The sequence below is a fragment of the Hemitrygon akajei genome, chromosome 11 (genome assembly GCF_048418815.1).
Source record: "Hemitrygon akajei chromosome 11, sHemAka1.3, whole genome shotgun sequence".
NCBI classification, from domain to species: Eukaryota; Metazoa; Chordata; class Chondrichthyes; order Myliobatiformes; family Dasyatidae; genus Hemitrygon; species Hemitrygon akajei.
Genome location: NC_133134.1, coordinates 69,022,641 through 69,040,541, shown reverse-complemented (window position 1 = coordinate 69,040,541; position 17,901 = coordinate 69,022,641). Strand labels below are relative to the sequence as shown.

Here is a 17,901-nt window from a genome sequence, read left to right as displayed (position 1 = left end):
TGAAGCCCAGAGACAGCCCCTTCAGCCCATCAAGTCTGTGCTGAACTGTTATTCTACCACATGCCATTAACATGCACCAGAACCATAACCCTGCTTACCCCTCCCACCCATGTACTTATCCACATTTCTCTTAAAATTTGCAAACAAATACACGTCTACTACCACTGTTGACAGCTCGTTCCACACTTGCACCACTCTGAATGAAGTTTCCCCTTCAGGTTCCCCTTAATTATTTCACCTTTCACCCTTAGCAATGACAGCACCTTCACTATTGCAGTTAACCAAGCTGAATGTAACACAGATGACTGGGGGATCACTGTGGTCAGGAGGAATGGTTGTGGTCTCACAGTAAAGAAGCCTGATCATCAGCAGTGGTGGGGATAAGGCAGTGCAGGCAAATGAAAGAAATATTCTTCAAGCAGGAGCTCAGCACCTCACTGGCCCAGGTAAGTGTGTAATTAAAACAGACTCAGAATTTCTCTCTTCACTTACCCCGAAGTGAGTGGCCTATGACATTAGCAAATAAATATTGTTCAAATTACATTAAAATATTGATGCATAGCATTTTAATTACTGATCAAACTAAGCTGTCCCTGTGCACAGAAGACCAGACCGTATTTTGGAAACTATGCAACCCTAAACAAATCACATTTACTGATTGGGTTTTAAATTATTTTGTGTTCTTCACAAAACTATTGTATCGTGCAAAACAACAGAGTGAATAAACTGAAGCAAAACCAAGAAATGGCCACGGAAATAATATCAACAACAAAAATCGGAAGAGCAAAAAGAAAGGTGATGATTAGGAAAAAGGGAAGCTACGATACACCTTTCATGAATTCACCTGGCACATGACAACTCAACAGAATCTAGACCAGATTTAAATAAATAAACTTACAGAGTCATCCAGTGCATAACGTAGTAGCCCATGCTCGTACAGAAGAAAAAACCTTCTCTGCCATTTCTGTAAAAGACATTAAGTTTTCAGTGTCACATACACACTCAATAATTAAATACAAATTATTTCTGCAACAAGGCAATGCCAATATTTGGGAGAGGGGACACAGGTGCTTTCTTTGATGTTCAATTTGATACTGTCATTGAGTATCTGATACCCAAGTCTAGAACTTACCGTAATAGCTAGCCACCCTGCAGAGAGTCATAAAGTCATAGAATACTTAGAGCACAGAAATAGACCTTTCGGGCAATCTAGTCCATGCTGAGCTATTAATCTGCTTTGTCCAATCGACCTGCACCCAGACCACAGCCCTCCATACCCCTCCCATCCATGTACCTATTGAAATTTCTCCTAAATGTTGAAATCAAACCCGCATCCACCACTTCCACTGGCAATTCATTCCACACTCTCTGAGTAAAGACATTCCTGCTCATAGAAACATAAAAATCCTAAAGCACAATACATGCTCTTCAGCCCACAATGCTGTGCCGAACATGTATATACTTTAGAAATTACCTCGGGTTACCCATAGCCCTCTATTTTTCTAAGCTCCATGTACCTGTCCATGAGCCTCTTAAAAGACCCTGTTGTATCCGTCTCCACCACCATCGCCAGCAGCCCATTCCACGCACTCCACACTCTGCTTAAAAAACTCACCCCTACTTCCAAACACCTTAAAACTGTGCCCTCCCATGTTAGCCATTTCAGCCCTGGGAAAAAGCCTCTGACTATCCACACAATCAATGCCTCTCATCATCTTATACACCTCAATCAGTATCAGAATCAGGTTTATTATCACAGACATGTAACATGAAATTTGATAACTTAGCAGAAGCAGTTCAATGCAATACATAATCTAGCACAGAGAAAAAAATAAAATAAAAATAATAATAAATAGACAAGTAAATTAATTACAGTATACGTATATTGCACAGTTTAAAAGTGTGCAAAAATACAAATACTATATTTTTTTTAAATGATTTAGTTTCCAAAGATTCAATGTCCATTTAGGAATTGGATGGCAGAAGGAAAGAAGCTGTTCCTGTATCACTGAGTGTGTGCCTTCAGGCTTCTGTATCTCCTACCTGACGGTAACGGTGAGAAAAGGGCATGCCCTGGATGCTGGAGGTCCTTAATAATGGACACTGCCTTTCTGAGATACCGCTCCTTGAAAATGTCCTGGGTACTTTGTAGGCTAGTACCCAAGATAAGATGTACAACCCTCTGCAGCTTCTTTCGGTCCTATGCAGTAGCCCCTCCATACCAATGACGCAGCCTGTCAGAATGCTCTCCATGGTACAGCTATAGAGGTTTTTGAGTGTATTTGTTGATATGCCAAATCCCAAACTCCTAATGAAGTAAAGCGCTGTCTTGCCTTCTTTATAACTACATTGATATGTTGGGACCAGGTTAGATCGTCAGAGATCTTGACACCCAGGAAATTGAAACTGCTCACTCTCTCCACCTCTGATCCCTCTATGAGGATTGGTATGTTTTCCATTGTCTTACCCTTCCTGAAGTCCACAAGCAGCTCTTTCATCTTACTGACATTGAGTGCCAGGTTGTTGCTGCAGCACCACTCCACTAGTTGGCGTATCTCAGTCCTGTACACCCTCTCATCACCACCTGAGATTCTACCAACAATGGCTGTATCATCAGCAAATTTATAGATGATATTTGAGCTATGCCTAGCCACAATGTCACGTGTATATAGAGAGTAGAGCAGTGGACTAAGCGCACACCCCTGAGGTGCGCCCGTGTTGATCGTCAGCTAGGAGGATATGTTATCACCAATCCGCACATACTGTGGTCGTCCAGTTAGGAAGCCGAGGATCCAATTGCAGAGGGAGGTACAGAGACCCATGTTCTGCAACTTCTCAATCAGGATTATGGGAATGATGGTAATAAATGCTGAGCTATAGTCGATGAACAATATCCTGACGTAGGTTTTTGTGTTGTCCACGTGGTCTAAAGCCATGTGCTGAGCCATTGAGATTTCACCTGCCGTTGACCTATTGTGGCAATAGGCAAATTGCAATTGTTCCAGGTCCTTCATGAGACAGGAGAGTTCAGTCTAGTCATGACTATCAGGTCACATCTCATTCTCCATCGTTCCAAGGAGAAAGGGCCAAGTTCACTCAACCTATTCTTGTAAGGCATACTCCCCAATCCAGGCAACATCCTTGTAAATCTCCTCTGCACCCTTTCTATAATTTCCACATCCTTCCTGTAGTGAGGTGACCAGAGATGAGCACAGTACTCCAAATAGGGTCTGTAACATTACCTCTCGGCTCTTGAATTCCATCCCACAGTTGATGAAGGCCAATGCACTGTATGACTTCTTAACTACACAGTCAACCTGCGCAGCAGATTTGAGTGTCCTATGGACACGAACCCCAAGATCCCTCAGATCCTCCATACTGCCAAGAGTCTTACCATTAATACTATATTCTGCCATCGTATTTGACCTACCAAAATGAACGACCCCACACTTATCTGGGTTAAACTCCATTTGCCACTTTTCAGCCCAGTTTTGCATCCTATCAATGTCCCACTGTAACTTCTGACAACCCTCCACACTATCCACAACACTCCTAATCTTTGTGTCATCAGCAATTTACTAACCCATCCCTCCACTTCCTCATCCAGGTCATTTATAAAAATCATGAAGAGAAGGGGTCCCAGAACAGATCCTTGAGGCACACCACTGGTTACCAAACTCCTTGCAGAATAAGACCCATCTACAACCACTCTTTGTCTTCTGTGGACAAGCCAGTTCTGAATCCACAAAGCAATGTCCCCTTGGATCCCATACCTTCTTACTTTCTCAATAAGCCTTGCATGGGGTACCTTATCAAATGCCTTGCTAAAATTCATATACACTACATCTACTGCTCTACCTTCATCAATGTGTTTAGTCACATCCTCAAAAAATTTAATCAGGCTCGTAAGGCACAACCTGCCTTTGACAAAGCCATGCTGACTACTCATAGAAACATAGAAAACCTACAGAACACGGGACCTTCGGCCCCACAAAGTTGAGCCGAACATGTCCCTATCTTAGAAATTACTAGGCTTACCTATAGTCCTCTAAGCTCCACGTACCTATCCAAAAGTTTCTTAAAAGACCCTTTCATATCCGCCTCCACCATCGTTGCCGGCAGCCCATTCCAGGCACTCACCACTGAGTAAAAAACTTACCCATGGCATCTCCTCTGTACCTACTCTCTGGCACCTTAAACCTGTGTCCTCTTGTGGCAACCATTTCAGCCCTGGGAAAAAGCCTCTGACTATCCACACGATCAATGCCTTTCACCATCTTATACATCTCTATCAGGTCACCTCTCTTGAGCGTCCTATGGACTCAGACCCCAAGATCCCTCTGATCCTCCACACTGCCAAGAGTCTTACCATTAATACCTGCCATCATACCAAAATGAACTACTTCGCACTTACCTGGTTTGAACTCCATCTGCCACTTCTCAGCCCAGTTTTGTATCCTATCAATGTCCCACCCATCCCTCCACTTCCTCATCCAGGTCATTTATAAAAATCACAAAGAGTAAGGGTCCCAGAACAGATCCCTGAGGCACTCCACTGGTGACCAACTTCCATGCAGAATATGACCCATCTACAAACATTCTTTGCCTTAAGTGGGCAAGCCAGTTCTAGATCCACAAAGCAATGTCCCCTTGGATCCCATTCCTCCTTACTTTCTCAATAAGCCTTGCATGTGCCTTATCAAATGCCTTGCTAAAATTCATATACACTACATCTACTGCTCTTCCTTCATCAATGTGTTTAGTCAGATCCTCAAAAAAATTCAATCAGGCTCGTAAGGCACAACCTGCCCTTGACAAAGCCATGCTGATTATTCCTAATCATACTATACCTCTCCAAATGTTCATAAATCCTGCCTCTCAGAATCTTCTCCATCAACTTACCAACCACTGAGGTAAGACTCACTGGTCTATAACTTCCTGGGCTATCTCTACTCCCTTTCTTGAATAAAGAAACAACATCCGCAACCCTCCAATCCTCCAGAACCTCTCCCATCCCCATTGATGATGCAAAGATCATCACCAGAGGCTCAACAATCTTCTCCCTCGCCTCCCACAGTAGCCTGGGGTACATCTCATCTGTTTCCAGCAACCTATCCAACTTGATGCTTTCCAAAAGCTGCAGCACATCCTCTTTCTTAATACCTACATGCTCAAGCTCAGTCCGCTGCAAGTCATCACTAAAATCACGAAGATCCTTTTCCATAGTGAATACTGAAGTATTCATTAAGTGCCTCTACTATTTCCTCCGGTTCCATACACACTTTCCCACTGTCACACTTGATACTGCTAATCATATTATGCCTCTCCAAATGTTCAAAAATTGTGCCTCTCAGGATCTTCTGAATCAGCTTACCAAGCACTGAAGTAAGACTCACCGGTCTATAATTTACTTTCCAAAAGCTCCAGCACATCCTCTTTCTTAATGTCTATATGCTCAAGCTTTTCAGTCTGCTGTAAGTCATCCCTACAATTGCCAAGGTCTTTTTCCGTAGTGAATACTGAAACAAAGTATTCATTAAGTATCTCCTCTGGTTCCATACACTTTTCCACTGACACACTTGATTGGTCCTATTCCCTCACATCTTATCCTCTTGCTCTTCACATACTTGTAGAATGTCTTGGGGTTTTCCTTAATCCTGCTCGCCAAGGCCTTCTCATGGCCCCTTCTGGCTCTCTTAATTTCATTCTTAAGCTCTTTCCTGCTAGCCTTATAATCTTCTAGATCTTTATCATTACCTAGTTTTTTGAACCTTTCATAAGCTTTTCTTTTTTTGACTAGATTTTCAACAGCCTTTGTACACCATGGTTCCTGTACCCTACCTACCTTTCCGTCTCACTGGAACGCTCCTATGCAGAACGCCACGCAAATATCCCCTGAACGTTCGCCACATTTCTGTTGTACATTTTCCAGAGAACATCTGTTCCCAATTAATGCTTCCAAGGTCCTGTTGATGGCTTCATATTTCCCCTTACTCCAATTAAATGTTTTCATAACTTATCTGTTCCCATCACTCTCCAATGCAATGGTAATGGAGATAGAATTGTGATCACCATCTCCAAAATTCTCTCCCACTGAGAGACCTGACACCTGACCAGGCTCATTTCTCAATACTGCTCATGGTCCCCTTAAACATTTCACCTTTCACTCTTAACTCATGACCTCCAGTTCTTGTCTAACCCAACCTCAGAGGAAAAAGCCTATTTGCTTTTACCCTGTCTATACCCCTCATAATGTTGTATAACTCTTATCAAATCTCTCCTTATATGTTACAACTGTACAAGACCTTGGTCAGACCCCACTTGGAGTACTGTGTTCAGTTCTGGTTTCCTCATTACAGGAAGGATGTAGATACTACAGAGAGAGTGCAGAGGAGATTTAGATGGATGTTACCTGGATTGGAGGGTGGCATATCTCATAATAGGTTGAGTAAATTTGGCCTTTTCTCCTTGGAGCAACAGAGGATGAGAGGTGACCTGACAGAGGTGTATAAGATGATTAGAGGTATTGATCGCATGGATAGCCAGACGTTTTTTCCCAGGGCTGAAATGGCTAACATGAAGGGGCATAGTTTTAAGGTGCTTGGAAATAGGTACCAAGGGGATGTCAGGGTGAAATTTTTCCACACAGAGAGTGATGGGTGTGTGGAATGCACTGCTGGTGGCGGTGGTGGAAGTGGATACAATAGAGTCTTTTAAAAGCCTCTTAGATAGGTACATGGAGCTTAGGAAGATAGAGGGCTATATGCTAGGGAAATTATAGGCAGTTTCTTGAATTGGTTACATGGTCGGCACAACATTGTGCGCTGAAGGTCTTATAATGTGCTATAGATTTCTATGCTCAATCTTCTACTTTTGAGGGAAAAAAATTCCTAGTCTATTCAATTTTTCCTCAGAACTCAGGTCCAAATCTTGGCAACATCCTTGAAAATTTTCTCTGCACTCTTTTTAAGCTTATTAACATCTTTCTTGTAGGTAGGTGCCGAAAACTGCACATAATACTCCAAATTAGGGCTCACCAATATCTTACATAACTTCAACATAACTTTCCCAACTCCTGTAGTCAATACTTTGATTTATGAAGGCCAATGTGCCAAAAGTTTTCTTAATGAAACTATCTACTTGTGACGCCACTTTCAAGGAATTATGGATCTGTATTCCTAGATGCCTCTGTTCTACCACAATCCTCAGTGCTCTAGTGTTCACTATGTAAGACCGACGCCGGTTTGTCCTCCCAAAGTACAATTCCTCACATTTATTTGCATTAAATTCCACCTGCTAATTTTCAGCCCATTATTCCAGCTGGTCCAGATCCCACTGCAAGCTTTGACAGTCTTCCTCATTCTCCGCTACACCTCCAATCTTGCTGCCATCCACAAATTTGCTGATCCAGTTTACCACATTATCATCCAGATCGTTGATATACTGCAGATGACAAACAATGGACACAGCACCAATCCCTGTTGCACACCATTAGTCACAGCCCTCCAGTCAGAGGTCTCTCTGCCACTCTCTGGCTTCTCCCACAAAACCGATGTCTAATCCACATTGCTACTTCATGCCAGGTGACTGAACCTTCTTGACCAATCTCCCATGCAGGACCTTGCCAAAAGCCTTCTAAAGTCTATGCAAACAACATCCACTGCCTTGCCATCATCAACTTTCCTGGTAACTTCCTCGAAAAACTCTGCAAGATCGGTTAGACATGATCTACCACATACAAAGCCATGATCAGTATCCCCAATCAGTCCCTATCTATCCAAATACTTATATATCAGGTCCCATAGTATACTTTCCAATAACTTACCTACTACTGATATCAGGCTCACTGGCCTATAATTGCCTGGCTTATGCTTACAGACTTTCCTAAACAACAGAAATCCTCCAATCCTCCATCATCTCATCCAGTCTAAGTATCTGTTAGGGTGCCTACCATTTTTGTACTAGCCTCCCACAGGGTCCAAAGGAACACCTTGTCAGGCCCTGGGGATTTATCGACACTACTCTGCCTCAAGACAGCAAACACCTCCTCCTCTATAATCTGTTCAGGGTTTACGACCTCACTGCTGCTTTGTCTCACGTCCACAGACTCTCTGTCTGTCTCCTGAGGAAGTACAGATGCAAAAATATAATCCATTTAAGATCTCCCCCATCCCATTCAGCTCCACGCATAGATCACCACTCTGATCTTCCAGAGGACCAATTTTGCCCCTTGCTATCCTTTTGCTCTTAGAATATCTGTAGAAGTCCTTGGGATTCTCCTTCACCTTGTTTGCTAGAGCAAATACATGCCTTCTTTTAGCCCTCTTGCATTTCTTATTCTCCTCAAGCACCTCATTTGTTCCTACCTGCCTATACCTGCTATGCACCTCCTCCTTATTCTTAACCAGGACCTCAATATGTTTTGAAAACCATATTTCCAGAAACTGTTCATCCTTGCCTTTATTAGACCATAAGAAATGAGAGCAGAATTAGGCCATTTGACCCGTTGAGTCTGCTCCCCAATTCAATCATGGCTAATCCTTTTTTTCCTTGCCTCAGCTCCACTCCCCGGCCTTCTCCCCATAACCTTTGATGCCATGTCTAATCAAGAACCTATTAAGCTCTGCCTTAAATACATCCAACGACCTGACCTCCACAGCTGCCTGTGGTAATAATTTCTACAAATTCACCACCATCTGGCTAAAGACATCTCTCCACATCTCTATTTTAAATGGACGACCCTCTATCCTGAGGCTGTGCCTTCTTGTCCTGGCCTCGCCTACATGGGAAACATCCTTTCCACATGTACTCTGTCAAGGCCTTTCAACATTCGAAAGGTTTCAATGAGATCTTCCTCCCCCCCCCCCCCCCCCCCATTCCTTCTAAATTCCAGCAAGTTCAGACCCAGAGCCATCTTCTTATGATAACCCTTTCATTCCCGGAATCATCCCTGTGAACCTCCTCTGAGCACTCTCCAATGCCAGCACATCTTTTCTTAGATGCAGAGCCCAAAACTGTTCACAATATTCAAGGTGAGGCCTCACCAGTGTCTTCTAAAGCCTCAGCATCACATCTCTGCTCTTGTATTCTAGACCTCTTAAAATGAATGCTAAAGGTGGTTTGCCTTCCTCACCACCGACTCGACCTGCAAGTTAACCTTTAGGGTGTTCAACACAAGGACTCCCCAGTCCCCTTGCATCTCAGATTTTCTCACCATTTAGAAAATAGTCTGTGTATTTATTTCTACTACCAAAGTGCATGACCATGTATTTTCCAACATTGTATTTCATTTGCCACTCTCTTGCCCATTCTAAAAATCTATCTAAGTCTTTCTGCTGCCTACCCATTTTCTCAACGCTACCTCCCCCTCCACCAATCTTCGTATCATCTGCAAGCTTGGCAACAAAGCCATCCATTCCATTATCTACATCATTGATATACAGCATAAAAAGAAGTGGTTCCTACACCAACCCCTGTGGAACACCCCTACTCATTTGCAGCCAACCAGAAAAGGATCCTACCAATCAGCCAATGCTCTAACCATGCCAATAACTTCCCTGTAATACCATGGGCACTCAACTTGATAAGCAGCCTCATGTGTGTTACTTTGTCAAAGGCCTTCTGAAATTCTAAATTTACAACATACACTGCATCCCCTTTATCTATCCTATGGGTAATCTCCTCAAAGAACTCCAATAGGTTTGCCAGGCAAGATTTTTCCTTAAGGAAACCATGCCGACTTTGTCCTATCTTGTCCTGTGTCTCCAAATACTCATAACCTCATCCTTAACAATTGACTCCCACATCTTGAGGAAATAATGAGTGCAGTGGATAGGGGCGAACAGGTGGATGTCGTATACTTGGACTTCCAGAAGGCGTTCGATAAGGTGCCGCACAAGAGACTTATAAATAAGATACGGATGCATGGAGTCAGAGGAAGTGTATTGGCATGGATAATGGATTGGTTAACCAATAGAAGGCAGAAAGTTGGTATAAATGGGTGTTTTTCCAGTTGGCAGTCAGTAGTGAGTGGGATGCCGCAGCTGTTTACCATTTACATTGATGATTTGGAAGAGGGGACTGAGTATAGCGTAGCAAAATTTGCTGATGACACTAAACTGAGTGGAAAAGCAAATTGTACAGAGGATGTGGAAAGTCTGCAGAGGGATATAGATAAGTTAAGTGAGTGGGCCAAGGTCTGGCAGGTGGAATACAACGTTGGTAAATGCAAGATCATCCACTTTGGAAGGAACCATAGAAGAGCAGATTATTATTTAATTGGTAAAAGATTGCAGCATGCTGTTGTGCAGAAGGATTTGCGAGTGCTTGGGCATGAATCACAAGAAGTTGGCTTGCAGGTACAACAGGTTATTAAGAAGGCAAACAGAATGTTGGCCTTCATTGCTAGGGGGATTGAATTCAAGAGCAGGGAGGTCATGCTGTAACTATACACGGTACTGGTGAGGCCGCACCTAGAGTACTGAGTGCAGTTCTGGTCTCCATACTTGAGGAAGGATATACTGGCTTTGGAGGCAGTGCAGAGCAGGTTTACTAGGTTGATTCCAGGGATGAAGGGGTTAACCTATGAGGAGAGATTGAGTCGCCTGGGACTATACTCTCTGGAATTCAGAAGAATGAGAGGGGATCTTATAGAAACATACAAAATTTTTGAAAGGGATAGATATAGATAAGATAGAAGTAGGAAAGTTGTTTCAATTGGTAGGTGAGGCTAGAACTAGGGGACATTGCCTCAAGATTCAGGGGAGAAGATTTAGGACAGAGATCAGGAGGAACTGTTTTTCCCAGAGAGTGGTGAATCTGTGGAATTCTCTGCCCAGGGAAGCAGTTGAGGCTTCCTGACTAAGTATATATTTAAGACACAGTTAGATAGGTTTTTACATAGTAGGGGAATTAAGGGTTATGGGGAAAAGGCAGGTAGATGGAACTGAGTTTACGGACAGATCAGCCATGAGATCATTGATCAATGGGCCGGACGGCCTACTCCTGCTCCTATTTCTTACGTTCTTATGTTCTTATCTTCCAGTTGAGGTCAGGCTAACTGGTCTATAATTTCCTTTCTGCTGCCTTCCTACTTTCTTAAAGAGTGGAATGACATTTGCAATCTTCCAGTCCTATGGCACCATGCTAGAGTCCAATAATTTTTGAAACATCATTACTAATGCCTCCACGATCTCTACTGCTACCACTTTCAGAACCCTAGGCTGCAGTTCATCTGGTCTGGGTGACTTATGTCTTAGGTCTTTCAGCTTTTTGAGCACCTTCTTCCTTGTAATAGTAACTGCACCCACTTCACTTCCCTCATACCCTTCAATATCTGGCACACAACTGCTGTCTTCCACAGTGAAGGCTGATGCAAAGTATTCATTTAGTTCATCTGCCATCTCCTTAGCCTCCTTTATTATTTTGCCGGCCTCATTTTCTAGCACTCCTATATCTACTCTGATCTCTCTTTTTTTTACATACTTGAAAAAGCTTTTACTATTCACTTTGATAGTTTGCTAGCTTGTTTTCATATTTCATCTTTTCCCTCCTACTGATTCTGACAGGAACATCTAGATTCTATACTCTCAAAATTTCATTTTTGATGGCCTCCCACTTGTCAACTATGCCTTTGCCAAAAAACAACCTGTCCCAATCCACACTTATCAGATCCTTTCTGATACCATCAAAATTGGCCTTTCTCCAATTTAGAATTTCAAGCTGAGGACCAGAAAGTTTGAAGTTAATAACTCATCGGGGTGATTGATAAGTTTGTGGCCTAAGGTAGAAAGAGATGAGTTATTAACTTCAAATTTTCTGCATAATCACTCAAAGAGTTGAACTGCATGTGCATGTAACGAGAGCTGTATCTCCTTCTACCTTAGGCCATGAACTTATCAATCACCCATCTGTGGACACTTTCTGGAGGTTCAAGATCTGTATGCTCCACAACCAGGATGAGGAGAATCTTCTTCACACAGAGAGTGGTGAATCTGTGGAATTCTCTGCCACAGGAAACAGTTGAGGCCGGTTCACTGGCTATATTTAAGAGGGAGTTAGATATGGCCCTTGTGGCTAAAGGGATCAGGGAGTATGGAGAGAAGGCAGGTACGGGTTCTGAGTTGGATGATCAGCCATGATCATACTGAATGGCGGTGCAGGCTCGAAGGGCCGAATTGTCTACTCCTGCACCTATTTTCTATGTTTCTATGACCACTGGACTAAGTGTGTAAATGTAGGAGGGGACTACGTTGAAAAATAAATGTGCTAGGTTTTCTAAAATTGACTTCTACCATAGGCCATGAACTTATCAATCACCCCTCGTATGATAATATTCACTTAATGAGTGGCAGTGTCAGTGTGAGAATCCCAGGGTCTAGGCAGTACTGAGCAGATACCCCCACAACCTAGTAGCCTGAAGACAAAGAACCTCATGTTACGGAGTAGTATTTAGAAGGGTGGAGCAGAATGTGAAACAGAAGTTGGGAAATACAGAAGAAAGGATCCTGAGAACTGGAAGCATTTTGAAAAGAATTTGGATTTGATAAACTGATAAAAGTCAAAGAGATTTTGACTAGCTACTGGAATTTAATGTTTTCAGATAGCAACCCATAAACAAACACAAGGCTATTTAAATGTTTTCAGTCTAGTGCATAGATCATTTAGTGGAGGATTAGGAAAGATGATAAATCAAAAATAATTCTTTATAGAAAATACATATTTTGTTTAATAGGAACCTTTTTGTTTAGTCTAGAACACATCTCAATTCTCAGATAATTAAGAATCAGAAAAATGTTTCAGTTCAAGTTCAAAATTATCTGTACTTTTGTCTTAATTTCATAAATTCAAGTGTGTCTGAGACTGCAGGGTTAGAATCTCAAAACCATTACAGGCAGTCCATAGAAATGCCCGTTAACTAAATTCTCCCCAAGTCAGAAACATCTGCTTTCTCTAGCTACTCAAACCATATCACCTACATATAACAGCTGTAAATCAATCATTTTATCACCCTAACTCTAATTGAACAGATGGAATAAATACTACATACATTCATTAATACCATGAACATTTATTACTACAATTCATTTAATTTTACTTAGCGACACAGTGCAGAGTAGGCCCTTCCATCAAGTCATGCTGCCTCAGCAACCCCCGACAAATACTTGGGAGAGTTTGCAAAAAGTCTGATTTCTGTAGGGCAACTTATCCATAACTCTAGAAGCCCCTGTACTTGCATTAAAAAATGCAACAATCCTTTCTCCCAAATAAGAAGATTGTGAAGAATCTCTATCTTTGCTAAAATAGAAAGAACAAAAAATATACAGATGCTGAAAAATCTGAAGTAAAGGCAGAAATGGAAACACTCAGCAGATCAGTCAGCTTTGGTGGAGAGAGTAACAGCTAGTGCTTTCATTAGCACAAGGAAAAGTTAGAAATCAAACATGTTTGAAGTTGAAGAGAAGGGTGTGAGGAGAACAAAAGACTTGAATGTGTAATGGTGCAGATTAAGACGACTATATACACAAAGATAGTGCTGGCTGTGTCATGGTGAAGGTTTGTAAAGGGCAGGTGTCATCAGAAGGTGGTAACTGAAGAGGAGAATAGGGCAACAGTATGGGGGAGAAGGAAATAAAACATTGAAACTATGAAATTCAAACTGGAAAAGTAAAACACCACAGGTGTTGAAACTCTGGAAAAAAGTGAAAATCTTCAGCCTGAAATGTTGACTCTGTTCCCATCTCCATAGATGCAGCCTAACCTGCTGGCACAACCAGACTTGTCTATTTTTATGTCAGTTGGATTTGCAGAAGTGATCACTTTGTTAACTTACTGCTGTCAACTAATCAATGTAGATATATTTCCAGCAGCAGCACAGAAAACCTTACCACATTAATACTAAGTCTGCCAAATTCCATAGCCCAACCTATCGTATTCCAGTTTTCATTTTATCTTTCAACAGTTGAGCTTAGAAAGATAATCCAAGCTGGACAGCACGTCTATGCCAACCATCACATCCATCTGTACTAATCCCATTTGCCTGAAGTAATTCCATATTCCTCTAAACCTTCCTCATACAAGTTCCTGTCCAGATACCATTTAAATGTTGCTGGCTCCATCACATCACAGTACCAACCACTGCGTGTGAACAATTTACCTTTCGGATCCCCTTTAAACATCCTTCCTGTCGCTTTAAACCTACACCCAAATATTAGGCACCACTGCTATTGGAAATAAATGCTATCTATCCTATCACTGGCTCTCAATTTGTCACCCTTTAGTTCCTTTGCTCCAGGGAAAACAGTCCTAGCCTATCCAATCTCTCCTCTGCACTCAAGCACAACATTCTGAAGAGTGGCGACAATACTCTCACCAACACTTTGGCCAATGGAAGCAACTAAGCTTTATGCTTTCTTCACCATCTATCAACCTGTGCTGTTACAGACAAGGAACCATGAGCTTTTATCGATAGTCCTCTTTGTTCAACAACACTCTCTGGGTCCATACTGTGCTATTTACTATGTTCTGATCTAATTAACTTGCCAAAATGGTTCACTTCATATCTTTCAGAGTTAAATTCCATCTGCCATTCCCTTACTCACTTGCTCAATTGAGGAAATTCCCACTGTGACCGTGACAAACTTACTCACTGTCCATTGTACACCAATTTCAGTATCACCTACAAACTTTCTAATCATGCCTCCAGTCTGAAAAAGAACACCACCAACTTTGTAAATTAGTTAACTCACCCTGGATTCCACAGGTTCCAAGATTCTGGAGCAGCCCATTATGCAGAACTTGTCAAAGGCCTTGCTAAAATCCATGTAGACAACATCTATGGCTCTTTGTCAGTTCCCTTAGTCACTTCTTCAAAGAACTCAAATTAAATCCATGAAGCACAATTTGCCATGCACAAAGACATGCCATCTATCCCTATTCAGTCCTTGCCCTTTCAAATACAAAGAAAATTCTGTCTCAGAATCTTTCCAATAACTTTCCCACCACTGATATTAAACTCTGTATTTCCCCGTCTTGTCCTTGTGGGTCTTCTTAAATAAAGACATAGCCCTCCAGTCTTCTGGCACCTCACCCATGGTTAACAAGATGACAAAGATCTTTGGCAGGGCCCCAACAATTTCCTCATGTGCTTCCCACCATGTGCTATGATACATCTGTTCAGGCCCCAGGGATTATCCACTTTATGCGTTTCGAGACCTCCACCACACCTCGTCCTTGTAAAACTGATATGCTCCACAGTATTGGAGCTCTTTCCCGATTGCACACTAAATTGCTCTTTGTTCTATAAATTCCACACTATTCCTTACCAGCCTCTCCACTGACATTTTATTATTGTCCTTTATCAGCTGCTCCATGATGTTTTTATAGCTGTAAGAAGGCCAAAGGTGGCAGGAAGAAGAACTGGGTAAAATGGTCAACTAAAATTAATTCAACACTCTTTCCGATGCTTTATGGCCAGACACCAAGTTCATTGGGAAGCCTTATTCACCAGCTTCCTTGTACCCTCTTCTCACCAACATAAAACCACATCTTATCATAACTGAACCCATGCCAACAGATTCCATCTTACGAATGTGCTTTCAATTACCTTTTAATCGTTTAGTCACTGTTCCAGCAAAGCAAATTTCTTGTATATCTGATATACACCAAAGAGGTTTAAGTCTTAAGAACATCTGTTAACTAATTATGCAAGAAGTAGCGAAACAAACTACTTTTCAACTTACCCTTGATCGCTGCACTGGGTTTTCAAAGTCAGTCCCTTCTGGAGCCAAGAGCAGCCAACCCCCATATATAGGCTTTGCCTGAAATATTACAATAACACAATCAATAATTTAAAGATTAACTACAAGAGTCATAACTGAGATGTATAGCAAGTAGAAAAGTTTGCTTTTGCTGTGAAGGTGCTGATCCTTGCTGGATCCTTGCTGAACCCTCTAGTGCCTCTCAGAAGTGGGCATTTCTTCAAGAAATATTGAATGGTAGTCATTTGTGGGACACCTAAACCCCTGGACACCTCTTATCGATGTTCGCCAATCTCACTATTTTTCACACATACTGTACATTTTCTCCAGGACATACCAGTATCATTAGCTTTTTTTTTGTTCAGATTCCTTAGCACAGATTAGATAAGGTCAGATATTGAATCCTGTCTGCAGATTGGAGTCTCATCTTTGGATCTTCAATATCTGGATTGTTCAATGGAAGACCATCTAGCCTGAAAGCAAATTGAACCTATCACCTGGTATTTCTCTCTCCCCTCCCCCATCTTTTAAATCTACTCCTCAGCTTTCTTTCTCCAGTCCTGCTGAAGGGTTTCGGTCCAAAACATCAACTGGACTCCTTTCCATCGATGCTGCCCAAGTTCCTCAATATTTTATGTGTGTTGCTCAGATTTCTAGCATCTGCAGGTTTTCTCTTGTTGGGAACCAACAGGCCACATACTTAAGGCAAATGTAACAAACATAGAAGCCAGTAGATTAAATCTGAAATCTAATTATGTATAGTTAGCCAAGTTACAGATCAGAACAGCAACTACTTCCAAGATGGTCAACATTTACAGAGTTTCTGAATAGTGAAGCAGCCTTCCATGACAGCGAACGCAATCACACCTGCTATTCTGTCTGAAAGTAACATGGGCCACAGTAGCAAGGCTTGTTAACTCTCTTGGTGTCTGGAGCCTGTGTGTGCACTTCCACTACAGACTTAAACTACCATTACTGGAACTGAAGCAACTGTGTATAGTGGTTCACATCCCTGCCTGTCACGCTGTTACACAAGTGACAAAGGTTCAGTTCCTTGGGGTGTGGGTGAAGGGAGGGGCAGTTATGGACCAGCAGAAGACACAACTAACAGATTGGTTGCCTCACAAGCTCTAACATCCTGGGATCAATCCTGATCTTTGCCAATCTGTGGAGTTTGCACATCCCCACAATATAGATGAAAAACAACGAAGGACCCAGCACCAAACCCCACAGCACATCACTAGCCACAGGTATCCAGTCAGAGAGGCAACCCTCTACTACCACTCTCTGGCTTCTCTCACAAAGCCAATGTCTAATCCAATTTACCATCTTGTCTTGAATGCCAAGTGATTGAACCTTCTTAAACAACCTCCCAAGCAGGACCTTGTCAAAGGTCTTGCTAAAGTCCATGCAGACAACATCCACTACCTTGCCCTCATCAACTTTCCTTGTAACCTTCAAAAAACTCTACAAGATCAGTTAGACAAAACCTACAACACACAAAGCTATGTTAACTATCCCTCATCAGTCCCTGTCTACCCAAATACTTAAATATGTGGTCCATCAGAATACTTTCCAATTACTTACTTTCTACTGATGTCAGGCTCAACAGCTTATAATTTCCTGGCTTATTCTTAGAGACCTCCTTAAACAGTGGAACAACATTAGCTGTCCTCCAATCCTCCAGTACCTCACCTGATCCAAAGGACGATTTAAATATCTCTGCAATTTCTACACTTGCCTCCCACAAGTTCTGAGAGAACACCTTGTCAGGCCCTGGGGATATCTCCATCCTAATTTGCCTCAAGACAGCAAACAACTCCCTCTCTGTAATCTGTATAGGGTCCACAACCTTAATACAGTTTTGCCTCGCTTCTACAGACTCCATGTCCATCTTCCAAGTCAATACAGACGCAAAAAAATCCATTTAAGATCTCCCCCATCTCTTTTGGCTCCACACATAGATTACCATTCTGATCTTCCAGACCAATTTTCTCCCTTGCTCTTAACATATCTGTATTATCCCTTATGATCTCCTTCACCTTGTCTGCTAGAGCAACTTCATATCGTCTTTTAGCCTTCCTAATTTTTTTCTTAAATGTTCTCTTGCATTTCTTGTGCTCCACAAGTACCTCATTTATAC

The 17,901-nt window shown here is 42.1% G+C and overlaps 1 protein-coding gene across 8 annotated transcripts in view; it reads right to left on the bottom strand.

Annotated features, from left to right (window-relative positions):
• Nucleotides 1–17,901, bottom strand: part of LOC140735685 (myosin phosphatase Rho-interacting protein-like) — a 307,455-nt gene that overhangs the window by 264,903 nt on the left and 24,651 nt on the right. For all 8 annotated transcript variants that reach the window (XM_073061042.1, XM_073061038.1, XM_073061039.1 and 5 more), the window contains exons 2-3: nucleotides 15,741–15,818; nucleotides 899–964 (exon numbers count right to left, since the gene is read on the bottom strand). In XM_073061042.1, coding sequence (XP_072917143.1) covers nucleotides 899–964; nucleotides 15,741–15,818 — 144 coding nt within the window. The remainder of the gene's footprint in view (nucleotides 1–898; nucleotides 965–15,740; nucleotides 15,819–17,901) is intronic.